Genomic DNA, 12,518 nt, shown 5'->3' with positions numbered 1-12,518 from the left:
CCTTGGGAAATAGGGCAGAACAGGTGACTGAGGTGACAGTAGGGGACCAGTGACCACAGTTCTATTAATTTTAAAATAGTTACGGGAAAGGACAAAACTGGTCCACAGGTTCAAGTTCTAAATTGGGGCAAGGCAAATTTTGATGGGATTAGATAGGAGCTTGCAGGGGCTGACTGGAGTAGTTTGCAGGCAAAGGGACCTCAGGCAAGTGGGAGACCTTTAAATGTGTGATAGCTAGAGTTCAAGGTCTATATGCTCCTGTGAGGGTGAAGGGCAAGGTTGGCAGGCGTAGGGAATCCCGGATGACAAGAGATATTGAGACTCTGACCAGAAAACAAGAAGGCATGGCTCAAGTACAGGGAATCCCTGGAGGTATTTTGGGGATACACGAGTTTACTGAAGAAGGAAATCAGGAAGGCAAAAAATGGGCACAAGATAGTTTTGGCTGAGAAGATTAGGGTAAATCCATAGAGGTTCTTTCAGTATATTAAAGGAAAAAGAATAACTAGAGAGAGAACAGGACTCCTCAAGGACCAAAGTGGACATGTGTGGAACCCCAGGAGATGGGCGAGGTCATCAATTAATATTTCTCCTCTGCATTTACTGCGGAGAAAGACATGAAGACTTGGGAACTTGCGAAGTTAGTGGTCATATCTTGGGGACACTCCATATCACAGTAGAGGTGGCGTTAAAAGTATCTGAATGTATGAAGGTGGATAAATCTTCTAGTCTCGACCAGATATATCCAAGAACCCTGCAAGAGACTGGAGAAAAAATTGTGGGGGCCCTGGCTAATGTATTGCATCATCGTTAGCCACAGGTGAGGTCCCGGAAGACTGGAGGGTAGCGAATGTTGTGCACTTATTCAAGGAGGGCTGCAAAGAAAAAAATCTGGGAATTATAGACAAGTATGCTTAACACTTGTGGTAGGTAAGTTACTTGAGAAGATTCTGAAGGATAAGATATACGTACATTTGGAAAGACAGGGTTTGATTACGAATAGTCAGCATGGCTTTGTGCATGGGAGATCATGCCTCACAAATTTGTTAAGAGTTCTTTGAAGAAGAGACCAGGAAGGTGGATGAGGGCAAGGCAGCAGGCGTGGTCTATATGGGTTTCAGTAAGGCCTTTGATAAGGTTCCACATGGTAGGCTGCTCTGGAAGGTTACATTGCATGGAATTCAGGGACAGCTGACAAATTGGATACACAATTGGCTTGATGGTAGGAAGCGAAGAGTAATAGTGGAGGGATGTTTGTCAGACTGGAAGAGGCCTGTGACTAGTGGTGCTGCCACAGGGGTCAGTGCTGGATCCATTCCTGTTTGTTACTTATATCAATGATTTAGAGTCTAGAGTAGATTCATAGCATGATACAGCATGGAAACAGGCCCTTCAGCCCAAACTGGTCCATGCTGACAGTGGTGCCCACTCATCTAGTTCCAACTGCCCACATTTGGTCCATATTCATCTAAACCCTTCCTATCCATGTACCTATCCAAATGTTTTTCAAATGTTGATATTGTACCTGCCTCAACCACTATCTCTGGCAGCCCATTCCATATATGCACCACTCTCTGTGTGAAGAAGTTGCCCCTCAGGTCCTTCTTACATCTTTCCCCGCTCAGCTTAAACCTATGCCCTCTAGTTTTTCCAATTCCCCATCCATGGGAAAAAGACTATATGCATTCATCCTGCCTATGCCCCTCATGATTTTATACACCTCAAAAAGGTCACCCCTCATTCTCTTACATCCCAAGGAATAAAGTCCTATCCTGGCCAACCTCACCCTATAACTCAGGTGTACAAGTTCTGGCACCATCCTCATAAATCTTCATTGCATACTTTCCAGTTTTACTAAGTCTTTCCTATAAGAGGGTGACCAAAACTGTACACAATACTCCAAGTGCGGCCTCACCAACAACTTATACAACTGTAACAATAACATCCCAACTCCTGTACTCAATGCTTCAACCGATGAAGGCCAGCATGCTAAATGCCTTCTTCACCACCCTGTCTACCTGTGACGCCGCTTTCAACGAACTATGTACTTGTACTCCGAGGTCCCTCTGTTCCACAACACTCCTCAGGACCTTACCATTTACTGTATAAGTCCTACCTTGGTTTGACTTTCCAAAGTGCAATACCTCACACTTATCGGTGTTGAAATGCATTTGTCAATCCTCAGTGGGCTTCCCTGTCTGATCAAGATGCCTCTAATTTTTGATAACCTTCCTCACTATCAATGATACCTCCTACTTTTGCACAAACTTAGTAATCATGCATTGTACATTCACATCCTGATCATTTATGTAAATAACAAATAACAAAGGTCCCAGCACTGGCCCCTGTGGCACACCATTAGTCACGGGCCTCCAGTCCAAGAAACACCCTTCAACTATCATCCTCCTGAGGCAGGTACAATAGCGGTGCAGAGGTGAATACAGAAGATGTTTCCATTGCTACGCAAGACTAGGGCCCAAGGTCACAGCCGTGGTGGTGGTGGTGGTGGTGGGGAGAAGAGAAAGAGAGCAGGCAGAAGAAGAGATGACCTTTACAACTGAGATAAGAAGGAATTTCTTCAGCTAAGGTTGGTGAATCTGTGGAATTCACTGTTGCAGAGGGCTGTGGAGGCCAAGTGCATTTCAGACAGAGATAGACATGTCTCAAGAAGGGTCTAGGCCCGAAACATCAGCCTTCCTGCTCCTCTGATGCTGCTTAGCCTGCTGTGTTCATCCAGCTCTACACCTTGTTATATCAGAGATAGACATGCACTTGATTAATAAGGGGATCTATGCTAATGGGGAGAAGCAGAAGAATAGAATTGGAGAATATAAGCCATGAGCAAATAGTGGATCAGGCTTGGTGGTTCAAATGGCCTAATTGTGCTCCTATTAGTTATGGTCATCTATGACATTTCACCTACACTTGCAATTTTAAATGCAACCAGTTAGTCCCAATATTATTCAAATAGAAGCAACTTTTAACTGTAGTTTCTTTTCACCATTAAAAAAGGTATGAGGTGCACTATGTCATCCATGTTACAAACTGAAACAAAATTTTGCATAATGAACAATCATTGTCAGGTCAAGTGACATCAGGAAGCATATTTTTGCAAAATACAAGTTAGCTTTCTGTTTGAAATTAACTTTTCGGGTAACAGTGTTTTCTTCACAATTCACCATATTTGTTGGTGCAGTCTTTAATCAAGTCTTGAGTGCGAAATATTCTACCACTGCTTATCTACCTTTCACTGCCAATGCAGAAGTTTGCTCTAGAATTCAACGAAAAACCAGTTTGCACACAGTTATATAACTTGAGTTGCCAAGCAAGCTTTTAAAACACAAACCTCGTCTCGGTGTTTCTGACAAAAAGCCATGAACTGAGCGAAGGCAGTGTCACATTTCCTGGTCCGCTGAGAGGAGGCTCCTTGTTTTCTCTTGGCCACAGGGGAACCAGTACCACTCTCAGAGTCTGATGATCTACAAGATGTCCTGTCAATTGACTGATTTGCAGCAGAACCATCAATACAATCTACAGTCCTATTTACACAGTGCCTTGTTGGGGTCTTCGGTTCAAATGGCTTTGAACATTGCCTTTTATTTTGTGCACTGCTGTTTCTTTTCCTCCGTCCTTTACTGTCAGCAAGATTTTCCTTGATACTTGGAAATGCTTCAGTTGGCCATTTTCTATCCTCGACAAATTCAACTGGAACCCCAGCTTCCTTTGCAACCTGAGGTGGTAGTAGTGGCCGATCATGATCGTACACAAAGGTGTATTTAGCTTTTCGATCCTCAAGGGTCATTGTCAGTGCTTCTTTAGCTTGAGCAATCCCTACATCCCACTGACCACGGATTTTGGCAGGAATTGGTTTTAGGATCTGAAAAACCAGAGTTATTTCATTCTCAAAAGACATACCATAGCATTACATGACAAATAATTTCTTCAGATCTGCTAGGGATGGAATTTGCACCTCTTAATTTAAACATGTTAATACTTTAACGTGAATGATTATGCATTTAATTCCACAGCCATCTCTATGGAATTCAAAGCTCTTTTGTTCAAACAGCATATTTCAACAGTAATTAAATATTACAGGAATAAACACACTGCAGTAAGAAAGATGTAAACCACAAAGGGCAAATGTGAAAAGATTCAGCAGATAACTCCAGGCAAGATTGATTAGCACAAACAATGTTAATTCTGAAGCAGATTTTGCCTGTAACAGTGGGGGCTTAAATTCAGCTATGTGGCAGGGGGATCATGTTTAAGACTCAACTTCATCTTTCAATCTTATGAGTGATTCATGATGCAAGTTATAGTTTGCACACGATGATGCAATGACAGTTCTCCATTTACCACACTGGTTCATCATTTAAATAAAAATGAACAGGTAGATTTTACCTTGTTTCTGCAAAAAGGGGATGGAAGATTCAGATGCGGCAAATCAAGAAAGTGAACAGGTCGCAGGAAGATAGGAGAAAAAGAAAGGAGAACAAAGGGCAAGAAAGCAAAGATAAAATGCAAAGAAAAGGACAAATGTTTGTTCATCATAGAACATCAATACTCATGATCATGTAATGCCACGGCATGAAATTTAGAATTAAGAAATTTTAGAATAAAGGGTTTCAACTTTGTGCGAGCATTTTCAACAATTAAAACAGAAAATTGTGGTGAATTATGTGTTTCAGACAAGACCAAAAAGAGATATTTATAAAAAAGTTTAACACCAATTTTGGGCATTGTAACCAAGGTTGATCAATCATCCAGACTGGGTAATGTTAATACCCATTTCTTAAACTGCAAGTCGAGATAGGGACAAAAGGCTGTACCAGTTAATGCTGCACTGGAGTTAAGACAAACAAACTCAGTGCTGGAAGCAAGGCAAAAAAGAACTGAGGAATATTAAAACATGAGGAATAAAGTTTGTTAAGAATTAATGCCCAATTCATGAGATTAGATTTTTGGAAACAAATTTTGTGCACACTACAGTAAAGACGCATATTCAGAACTCAATTTAAAATATGGTCAAAAACAAAGTGCTGGAAAAGCTCAACAGGTCTGGCAGCATCTGTGGAGAAAAAAATCGGAGTTAACTTTTCAGGTCCGGTGACCCTTCCTCAGAACTGTGAGGAAGGGTCACCAGACCCGAAACGTTAACTCTGATTTTTTTCTTCACAGATGCTGCCAGACTGCTGAGCTTTTCCAGCAACTTCTGTTTATGTTCCTGATTTACAGCATCTGCAGTTCTTTGATTCTTAAAATATGTTCAAGGGGATTTTCTACCTTATTTTTCTCTGCCTTGGAACTTGCATGTTTGGCACTTTCTTGGATTAACTCATCGTACTGTTGAAAATTTTCAAAAGGTATCATGCTCTTTTCGAAGATCCAGGCTCTTTCTGGAGCTTCTCCAAAAAACTGGACATGGTATTGGCGACAAATGGCCCTATTCAGACCTGTTCAAGAAAGAGAAAACAGTTGTTTGCAAATTTTTCTGCAACAGTACGCAAGATTCAAGAATACAAAACTAACAAAATTATTTCATACTATATCATTGCGAATCTTTGATTTATAACAATATCCAAAATTACTGCAGACTGCCATCATGAAAGAAACACTAAGAAACTTTGAATTTCTATAGCACTGTGATGCAACTGGTGTAATTTGTTTATACAGTGCCATAACTTATGAATTTGATCCCATACAAGTGCGTCATTTTGAAAAATCAGGCATACCAGTGGTTTCTGTACTTATGAACTGCTATTTTATACTGTTCTGCATTGTGTTCTGACTTGTTTCCAATTGAATTGAGAACAGGCTCAAGAATGGAACCGATTTGCAAACCTGGGACTGCCCACGTAATAGGGTAAATTGAAAAAGAGGCACTATTTTATACATCATGAGAAGAGGAGGCTGAGCGATTGGCCATCATGAGCATGGAGGTGCAGGAAGAACAGTGAGTGGTGAATCCTAGCTCTCAGATCAGTCTGGTAGTGTGTTAACATGCATATGCAGAAATTAGCAGTCTCCATGACCCCATTTTTCCATGAAACAAGTGAAATATGCATATAGATCCCTTTTAGTTACATAAAGCAGGATTTTGCATAGAACATACATAGTTTATACTATGCACAAATGCAACACATTGGGAGCCCAATTGATAATTTTAAGTTTGTTTCCAATGTGATTCTTAGTCTGGCTTGTGGAAAAAAAAATGATCTTGAAGTGCAGAATTGGCTCCAAAGGTGACATACTATTCCGAGGCTTGCAAGCATGGGTTGGTTCAGCAGGTGCCTGTGAATGATTTGATGCAGTTCACCAGTCATTAGATGTAGGCCTTCATACCAGTCACCACACCATTATGAAAACTCATAACATGTCTTATTTGTCTGGTAAGCAAAGTATTTTTCTGGTAGTATCCCGTTAGTAGAGAAAGCCACATGTGGGTTTAACTGCAAAGCAGTAGCATGAGACAAACAGCTTCACCTGTTTAAATTTTTGGATACCATCTCCTTCCAGTGTAACCAGAGTTAGACATAACACCATTCAGGGCTAAAAGTGATGAATGTGTAAAGACAGAGAAAGATCATTTGCTCAGGACCCAGTCATTACACAGAATAGTTTTGATGCACCCTCTAACAGAATCAAGCCAACATAATTAGGACCTCATTCACGAGGTGGTCAATAGGATTGCTCTTGTATGACATGGAAGTGTGAACATCCCAATGTGTATATTGGCCAGAGAACATTGGCTTTCAGTAGCTAGCAATACAGGAAGCTATTGGCAGATTTTTCAACTATTATGTTGAGGAAAGATAGTTCAAGGTCAGTGTGTCCTTCCAGGAGTGACTAAATCCAGCACTTGTCTTAAAACAGGTGGCTGAAGGCCTCTGTGCCATTAATGGAAAGGTATTTATGCCATTATGCTGACAACAGACCAGATGAATAAGGAAGGCATTAGCTTTGTTTTCATTTCAGAAAAAAACTAAGAGGAGCATGTTTTCTTAAAATTTAGTTCATAAGGACAGCAGTGTTGAGTTTAGAAACAAGTTAAACTTCTCTCCCAGGAGTAGCTCAGAGGACAAATCACTTGGAAGAATTTAGTTTACAAGACTTCCAAATGAGGAGAATTTGGTCAGAAATCTGCAGACCTGACTTGATTTCAGCTCATGGATTTGTGAAAAGTTCATGTTGCAGACCTAAAAGGACTCAATCAATTGTCTGCATAGTCCATAGCAACACGACACAGTAAACCATTCAAGAGGGAGGAGAAAATAGGAATGTAGTTTTGATCAGGTACAGTATGGTCAGGGGAACAGCCTGTTTCTCTGTAGTCAGAATCGAAAGGCTGTGTTGTCCGCCGGGTGTCTGGGTTTAGAATACCTGGGCTGCAGAGGAACTTGGAGTGAGAGGGGAAAGATCTATGTAGGTACCAACCAAATAGGTAGAAAGTGTAAAGAGGTTCTGCTGAGGAAATATGAGCAGCTAGGGGCTAAATTAAAAAGCACAACTAAAAATAAAAATAATCCCTGGATTACTACCTGAGCCACAGCAAATTGGCTCAAAGTTAATAAGATTAAAGAGGTAAATGCACAGCTCAAAGATTCATGTGAGAGAAATGGATTCAAATTCATGGGACACTGGCACCAGTACTGGGAAAGGAGCAAACTGTTCTGATGGGACAATCTCCACCTCAATCATACTGGTACCGGAGTCCTGGTGATTCGTAAACAGTAGTCAGGACTTTAAAATAACGGCAGAGCTTTGTAGGAAGTAACGGAGGAAATTGCGATACCCCTTGCAGAAATATTTGCATCATCTAGAAACATCAGTGAGGTACCTGATGACTGGAGGGTGGCCAATGTTGTACCTTTGTTTAAGAAAGATTGTAAGGAGAAACTGGGGAACCTTAGACCTGCTAGTCTGACTTCAGTTGTGGGTAAGTTGTTGGAGGTTATTATAAAAGATAGAATTTACGGACATTTAGAGAGGCAAAAATTTATTAGGGATAGTCAGCATGGTTTTGTGTGACGAAAATCATGTCTCACAAACTTGATTGAGTTTTTTCAGGAAGTTACTAAAAAGATTGATGATGGCAGAGCAGTACACTTTGTTTATTTGGATTTTAGTAAAGCCTTCAACAAGGTTCCGCATGGTAGACTAATTAGTAAAGTTAGGTTACACAGGATTCAGGATGAGCTTGCCAATTGGATATATAATTAGCTTAGCAGGAGACAGACTGTGGTGGCGGAGGATTGCTTTTCGGACTGGAGGCTTGTCACCAGCAGTATTCCTCAGGGATCGGTTCTCGATCCTCTTTTGTTTGTCATTTATATAAATAATATGGATGAGAATATAGAAGATATGGTTAATAAGTCTACAGACAACATCAAAATTTGTGACACACTAGATAATGAAGAAGGGTTTTCTAAGATTACAAAGGGACCTTGATCAAATGGATCAAAGGACTTAAAAATGGTAGATAAAGTTCAATTCGGATATACGCAAGGTAGTGCATTTTGGTACAACGAACAAGGGTAAGGCTTATACAATTAATGGTAGGCATGATGTGAAGGTGCCAGTGTTGGACTGGGGTGGACAAAATCAGAAATCACACGACACCAGGTTATAGCCCAACAGATTTAGTTGGAATCACAAGCTTTCGGAACATAACCCCTTTGTCAGGTGCAGTGAGAGAGAAGCAGATAGAATACAGAATTTATGGGCAGAGAGAGATCAAAAGACCGTATAAATGGTATGAGTGGAGTGCCGGATCACCTGCAATCGCTTATTATTCGGCACTCCATTCACTGGCAGGACATACCCAGCAGAGGTAGCGGCACAATTGTATACAGTCGACTGGGTTTTGCTCTAGGAGACCTGAACGTTGACTTTGGACCCCATGAAGTCTCGTGGCTTCAGGTAAAACATTGACATAATTACCATGTATTGTCCTCCCTCAGCTGATGAATCAATACTCCTCCATGTTGAACAATCCTTGGAGGAAGCACTGAAGATGGCAAGGACACAAAATGTACTCTGGATGGGGGATTTCAATGTCCACCACAAAGAGTGGCTTGGCAGAAGTACTACTGATCAAGCTGGTCAAGTCCTAAAAGACTTAGTTGCTAGATGTGGCCTGCGGCAGGTGGTGAGGGAACCGACCAGAGGCAAAAACATACTTCACTTCATCCTTACCAATGTGCCAGCTGCAGACATGTATACACGACAGTATCGGTAAAAGTGATACAGTCCTTGTGGAGATGACGTCCCACCTTCACTTTGAGCATACCCTCGATTGTGCCACACAACACAATCATCATGAACGGATCCAACAACACTGGGCATTCATGAGATGCTGTGGGCCATCAACAGCAGGTGAACTGTACTCCAGCACACAGTCTGTAATCTCACGGCCCAGCATATCCCCCACTCAATCATCACCATCAAGCCAGGGGATCAACTCTGGTTCAATGGAGAATGCATGAGGGCATGCCAGGAAAAGCACCAGGCATAACTAAAAATGAGGGGTCAACCTGGTGAAGCCAAACAGGACTACTTGCACGCCAAACAACACAAGCAGCAAGTGACAGACAGAGCTAAGCGATCCCATAACCAACCTATCAGATCTAAGCTCTGCAGACCTGCCACATCCAGCCGTAAATGATAGTGGACAATTAAACAACTCACCGAAGGAGGAGGCTCCACAAATATCCCCGTCCTCAATGATGGAAGAGCCCAGCACATCAGTGCAAAAGATAAGGCTGAAGCATTCACAGCAATCTTCAGCCAGAAGTGCCAAGTGGATGATCCATCTCAGCCCCCTCCAGTGGTCCCCAGCATTACAGAGACCAGTCTTTAGCCAATTTGATTCACTCCTCGTTTAAGAGGGAGGTAGGCAGAAAATTATAGGCCAGTTAACCAGACCTTTGTCATTGCTAAGATTGGAGCCCATTATTAAGGATGAGATTGCAGGAATACTTGGAAGTACATGGTAAAATAGGGCTATGTCTTCATCATGCCTGCCAAAGTGTTTATCGAGGAAATCTCAACTAGAGTGGATGAAGGGGAACAAGTAGATGCGATGTATTTGGACTTCCAGAAGGCGTTTGAAAAGGTACCTCACAAAATATCTGGAATTTAAGAATTCAAAATATATGCAATTAACAATCTACAGATGACCATGACCATTGCCCATTGTCATAAAACCCATTTGGTTCATGAATGTCCTTCAGGGAAGGAAGTCTGCCAACTTCACCCGGTCTGGCCTACATGTGATTGCACAGCAATGTGGTTGACTCTCAACTGCCCTAGGAAGCCACTCAACTGCATCAATGCTACGATGTCTGAGCAAAGGAACGAAACAGACAGACCACCTGGCATTGACCTAGGTACCGGAAACGACAACGGTAAAATCAGCCCTGCAAAGCCTTGTTACTCACATGTGGGTGCTATTGCCGAAATTGGGCGAGCTGTCTCAGACTAATCAAGAGCCAGCATGACACAGTCATACTCACAAAAAGCAGGACAAATCCACCATTGGGAATCAGGCTAAACACTCCATTGTTTGGAGTCATACCTGGCACACAGGAAGACAGTCATGATTGTTGACGGTCAGTTGCCTCAGCTCCAGCACGTCTCTACAGGAGTACTTCAGGATGATGTTTAGGTTTCACCGTATCTTTGGCTATTTCATCAATAACCTTCCCCCCAACACAAGGTCAGAAGTGGCAATGTTCGCTGATAATTGCGCAGTGTTCAGCTCCATTCACTACTTCTCAGATACTGAAGCAGTCCATGTTCAAATGCAACAACATTTGGACAATATCCAGACTTGGGCTGACAAGTGGCAAGTAACACACAAATGCCATGCAATGACTATCTCCAAAAAAGATGCAAACTAACTACCACCTCTTAACATTCAATGCTGTTACCATCAATGAATCTCCCAGTACCAACATCCTGGGGGTTACCATTGACTTGAAACTCAGCACATAAACACAGTCGCTACAAAAGCAGGTCAGAAGTTAGGAATATTGCAGACAGTAATTTGCTTCCTGACTCCACAAAGCCTGTCCATCAGCTACAATGCACAATTCACTTGCCTGGATAGGTGCAGCTCCAACAACACGAGAGTTTGACACCATCCGGGACAAAGCAGCCCACTTAATTGGGACCACATCCATAAGCATCCACTCCTCCCACCACCGACGCTCAGTAGCAGCAGTGTACACTATCCATAAGAACCACAGCAGAAATTCTCCAACAATCCTTAGATAGCACCTTCCAGACTCATGACCACTTCCATTTAGAAGTACAACAGCAGCAGCTACATGGAAACATCACCACATGCAGGTTCCCCTCCAAGCCACTCACCATCCTGACTTGGAAATATATTGCTGTTTGTTCACTGTTGCTGGGTCAATATCCTGGAATTCCCTCTTGCTCCATTTTTGAACAAAGCCTGTAATGAGGTTAGGAGGTGAGTGGCCTTGGTAGCACCCAAATTAGGCATCACTGAGCATGTTATTGCTGAGCAGGCGTGGTTCGATAGCACTGTTGTTGACACCTTCCATCACTTTACTGATGATCGAGAGTAGACTAATGGGGCGGTAATTGGCCAGGTTGGATTTGTGCTGCTTTTTGTGCACAGGACATTCCTGGGTCATTTTCCATACTGTCCGGTAGATGCCAGTGTTGTAACTGCACTGGAAGAGATTCACTAGGGGAGCAACAAGTTCTGGAGCATAGGCCTTCAGTACTATTGCCACAAGGTTGTCAGTGCCGATTGGTTTTCCAATATCTAATGCCTCCAACAATTTCTTGCTGTCACGTGAAGTAAATCTTAATGGCTGAAGACTGGTATCTGAGATGCTGGTGACCACTGAAGGAGGCTACCAATTGGCACTTGTTGCTGAAGACTGCTGTAAAAGCTTCAGCCTTATTTTTTGCACTGATGTGCTGGGCTCTTCCATCATTGAGGCTGGGGATATTTGTGGAGCCTTCTCCTCCAGTGAGTTTTTAATTGTCCATTAAAGACTCAATATAACAGGACTGCAGAGCTCAGATCTGATCAGTTGTGGGCTTGCTTAGCTCTCTCACTTGCTGTTTATGCTCTTTGGCATGCAAATCGTCCTGTTTGGTCACTTCACCAGGTTAACACCTTACTTTTAGACATGCCTGGTGATGCTCCCAGCATACCCTCCTGCACTCTTCATTGATCCAGGACTGATCCACTTGCTTGGTTGAAATGGTTAAGTGGGGGATATGCTGCGGCATGAGGTTGCAGATTCTGCTGCTGTTGATGGTTCACAGCACCTCATGGATGCCCAGTCTTGAGTTGCTGGATCTATTCAAAGTCTGTCCTATTTGGCACGGTGATCGTGCCACACGACAGGATCAAAGGTATGCTCAACTTGACGGTGGGATTTCAACTCCACAAGGATCGTGCAGTGGTCATTCTTACCGATACTGTCATGGACAGATGTGTCTGCAACTGGCAGACTGGTAAGGATGAGGTC

At 42.5% G+C, this 12,518-nt stretch overlaps 1 protein-coding gene across 1 annotated transcript in view; it reads right to left on the bottom strand.

Annotated features, from left to right (window-relative positions):
• LOC109914983 (histone-lysine N-methyltransferase NSD2-like) overlaps positions 1-12,518 on the bottom strand; it is an 89,547-nt gene that overhangs the window by 30,747 nt on the left and 46,282 nt on the right. The window contains exons 4-5 of the mRNA XM_048603418.1: positions 5,284-5,453; positions 3,347-3,877 (exon numbers count right to left, since the gene is read on the bottom strand). Coding sequence (XP_048459375.1) covers positions 3,347-3,877; positions 5,284-5,453 — 701 coding nt within the window. The remainder of the gene's footprint in view (positions 1-3,346; positions 3,878-5,283; positions 5,454-12,518) is intronic.

This window comes from Rhincodon typus, chromosome 1, assembly GCF_021869965.1.
Source record: "Rhincodon typus isolate 14 chromosome 1, sRhiTyp1.1, whole genome shotgun sequence".
Lineage (NCBI taxonomy): Eukaryota > Metazoa > Chordata > Chondrichthyes > Orectolobiformes > Rhincodontidae > Rhincodon > Rhincodon typus.
Note: the sequence above shows the minus strand (reverse complement) of the source record. Positions and strands in the feature narration are given on the sequence as shown.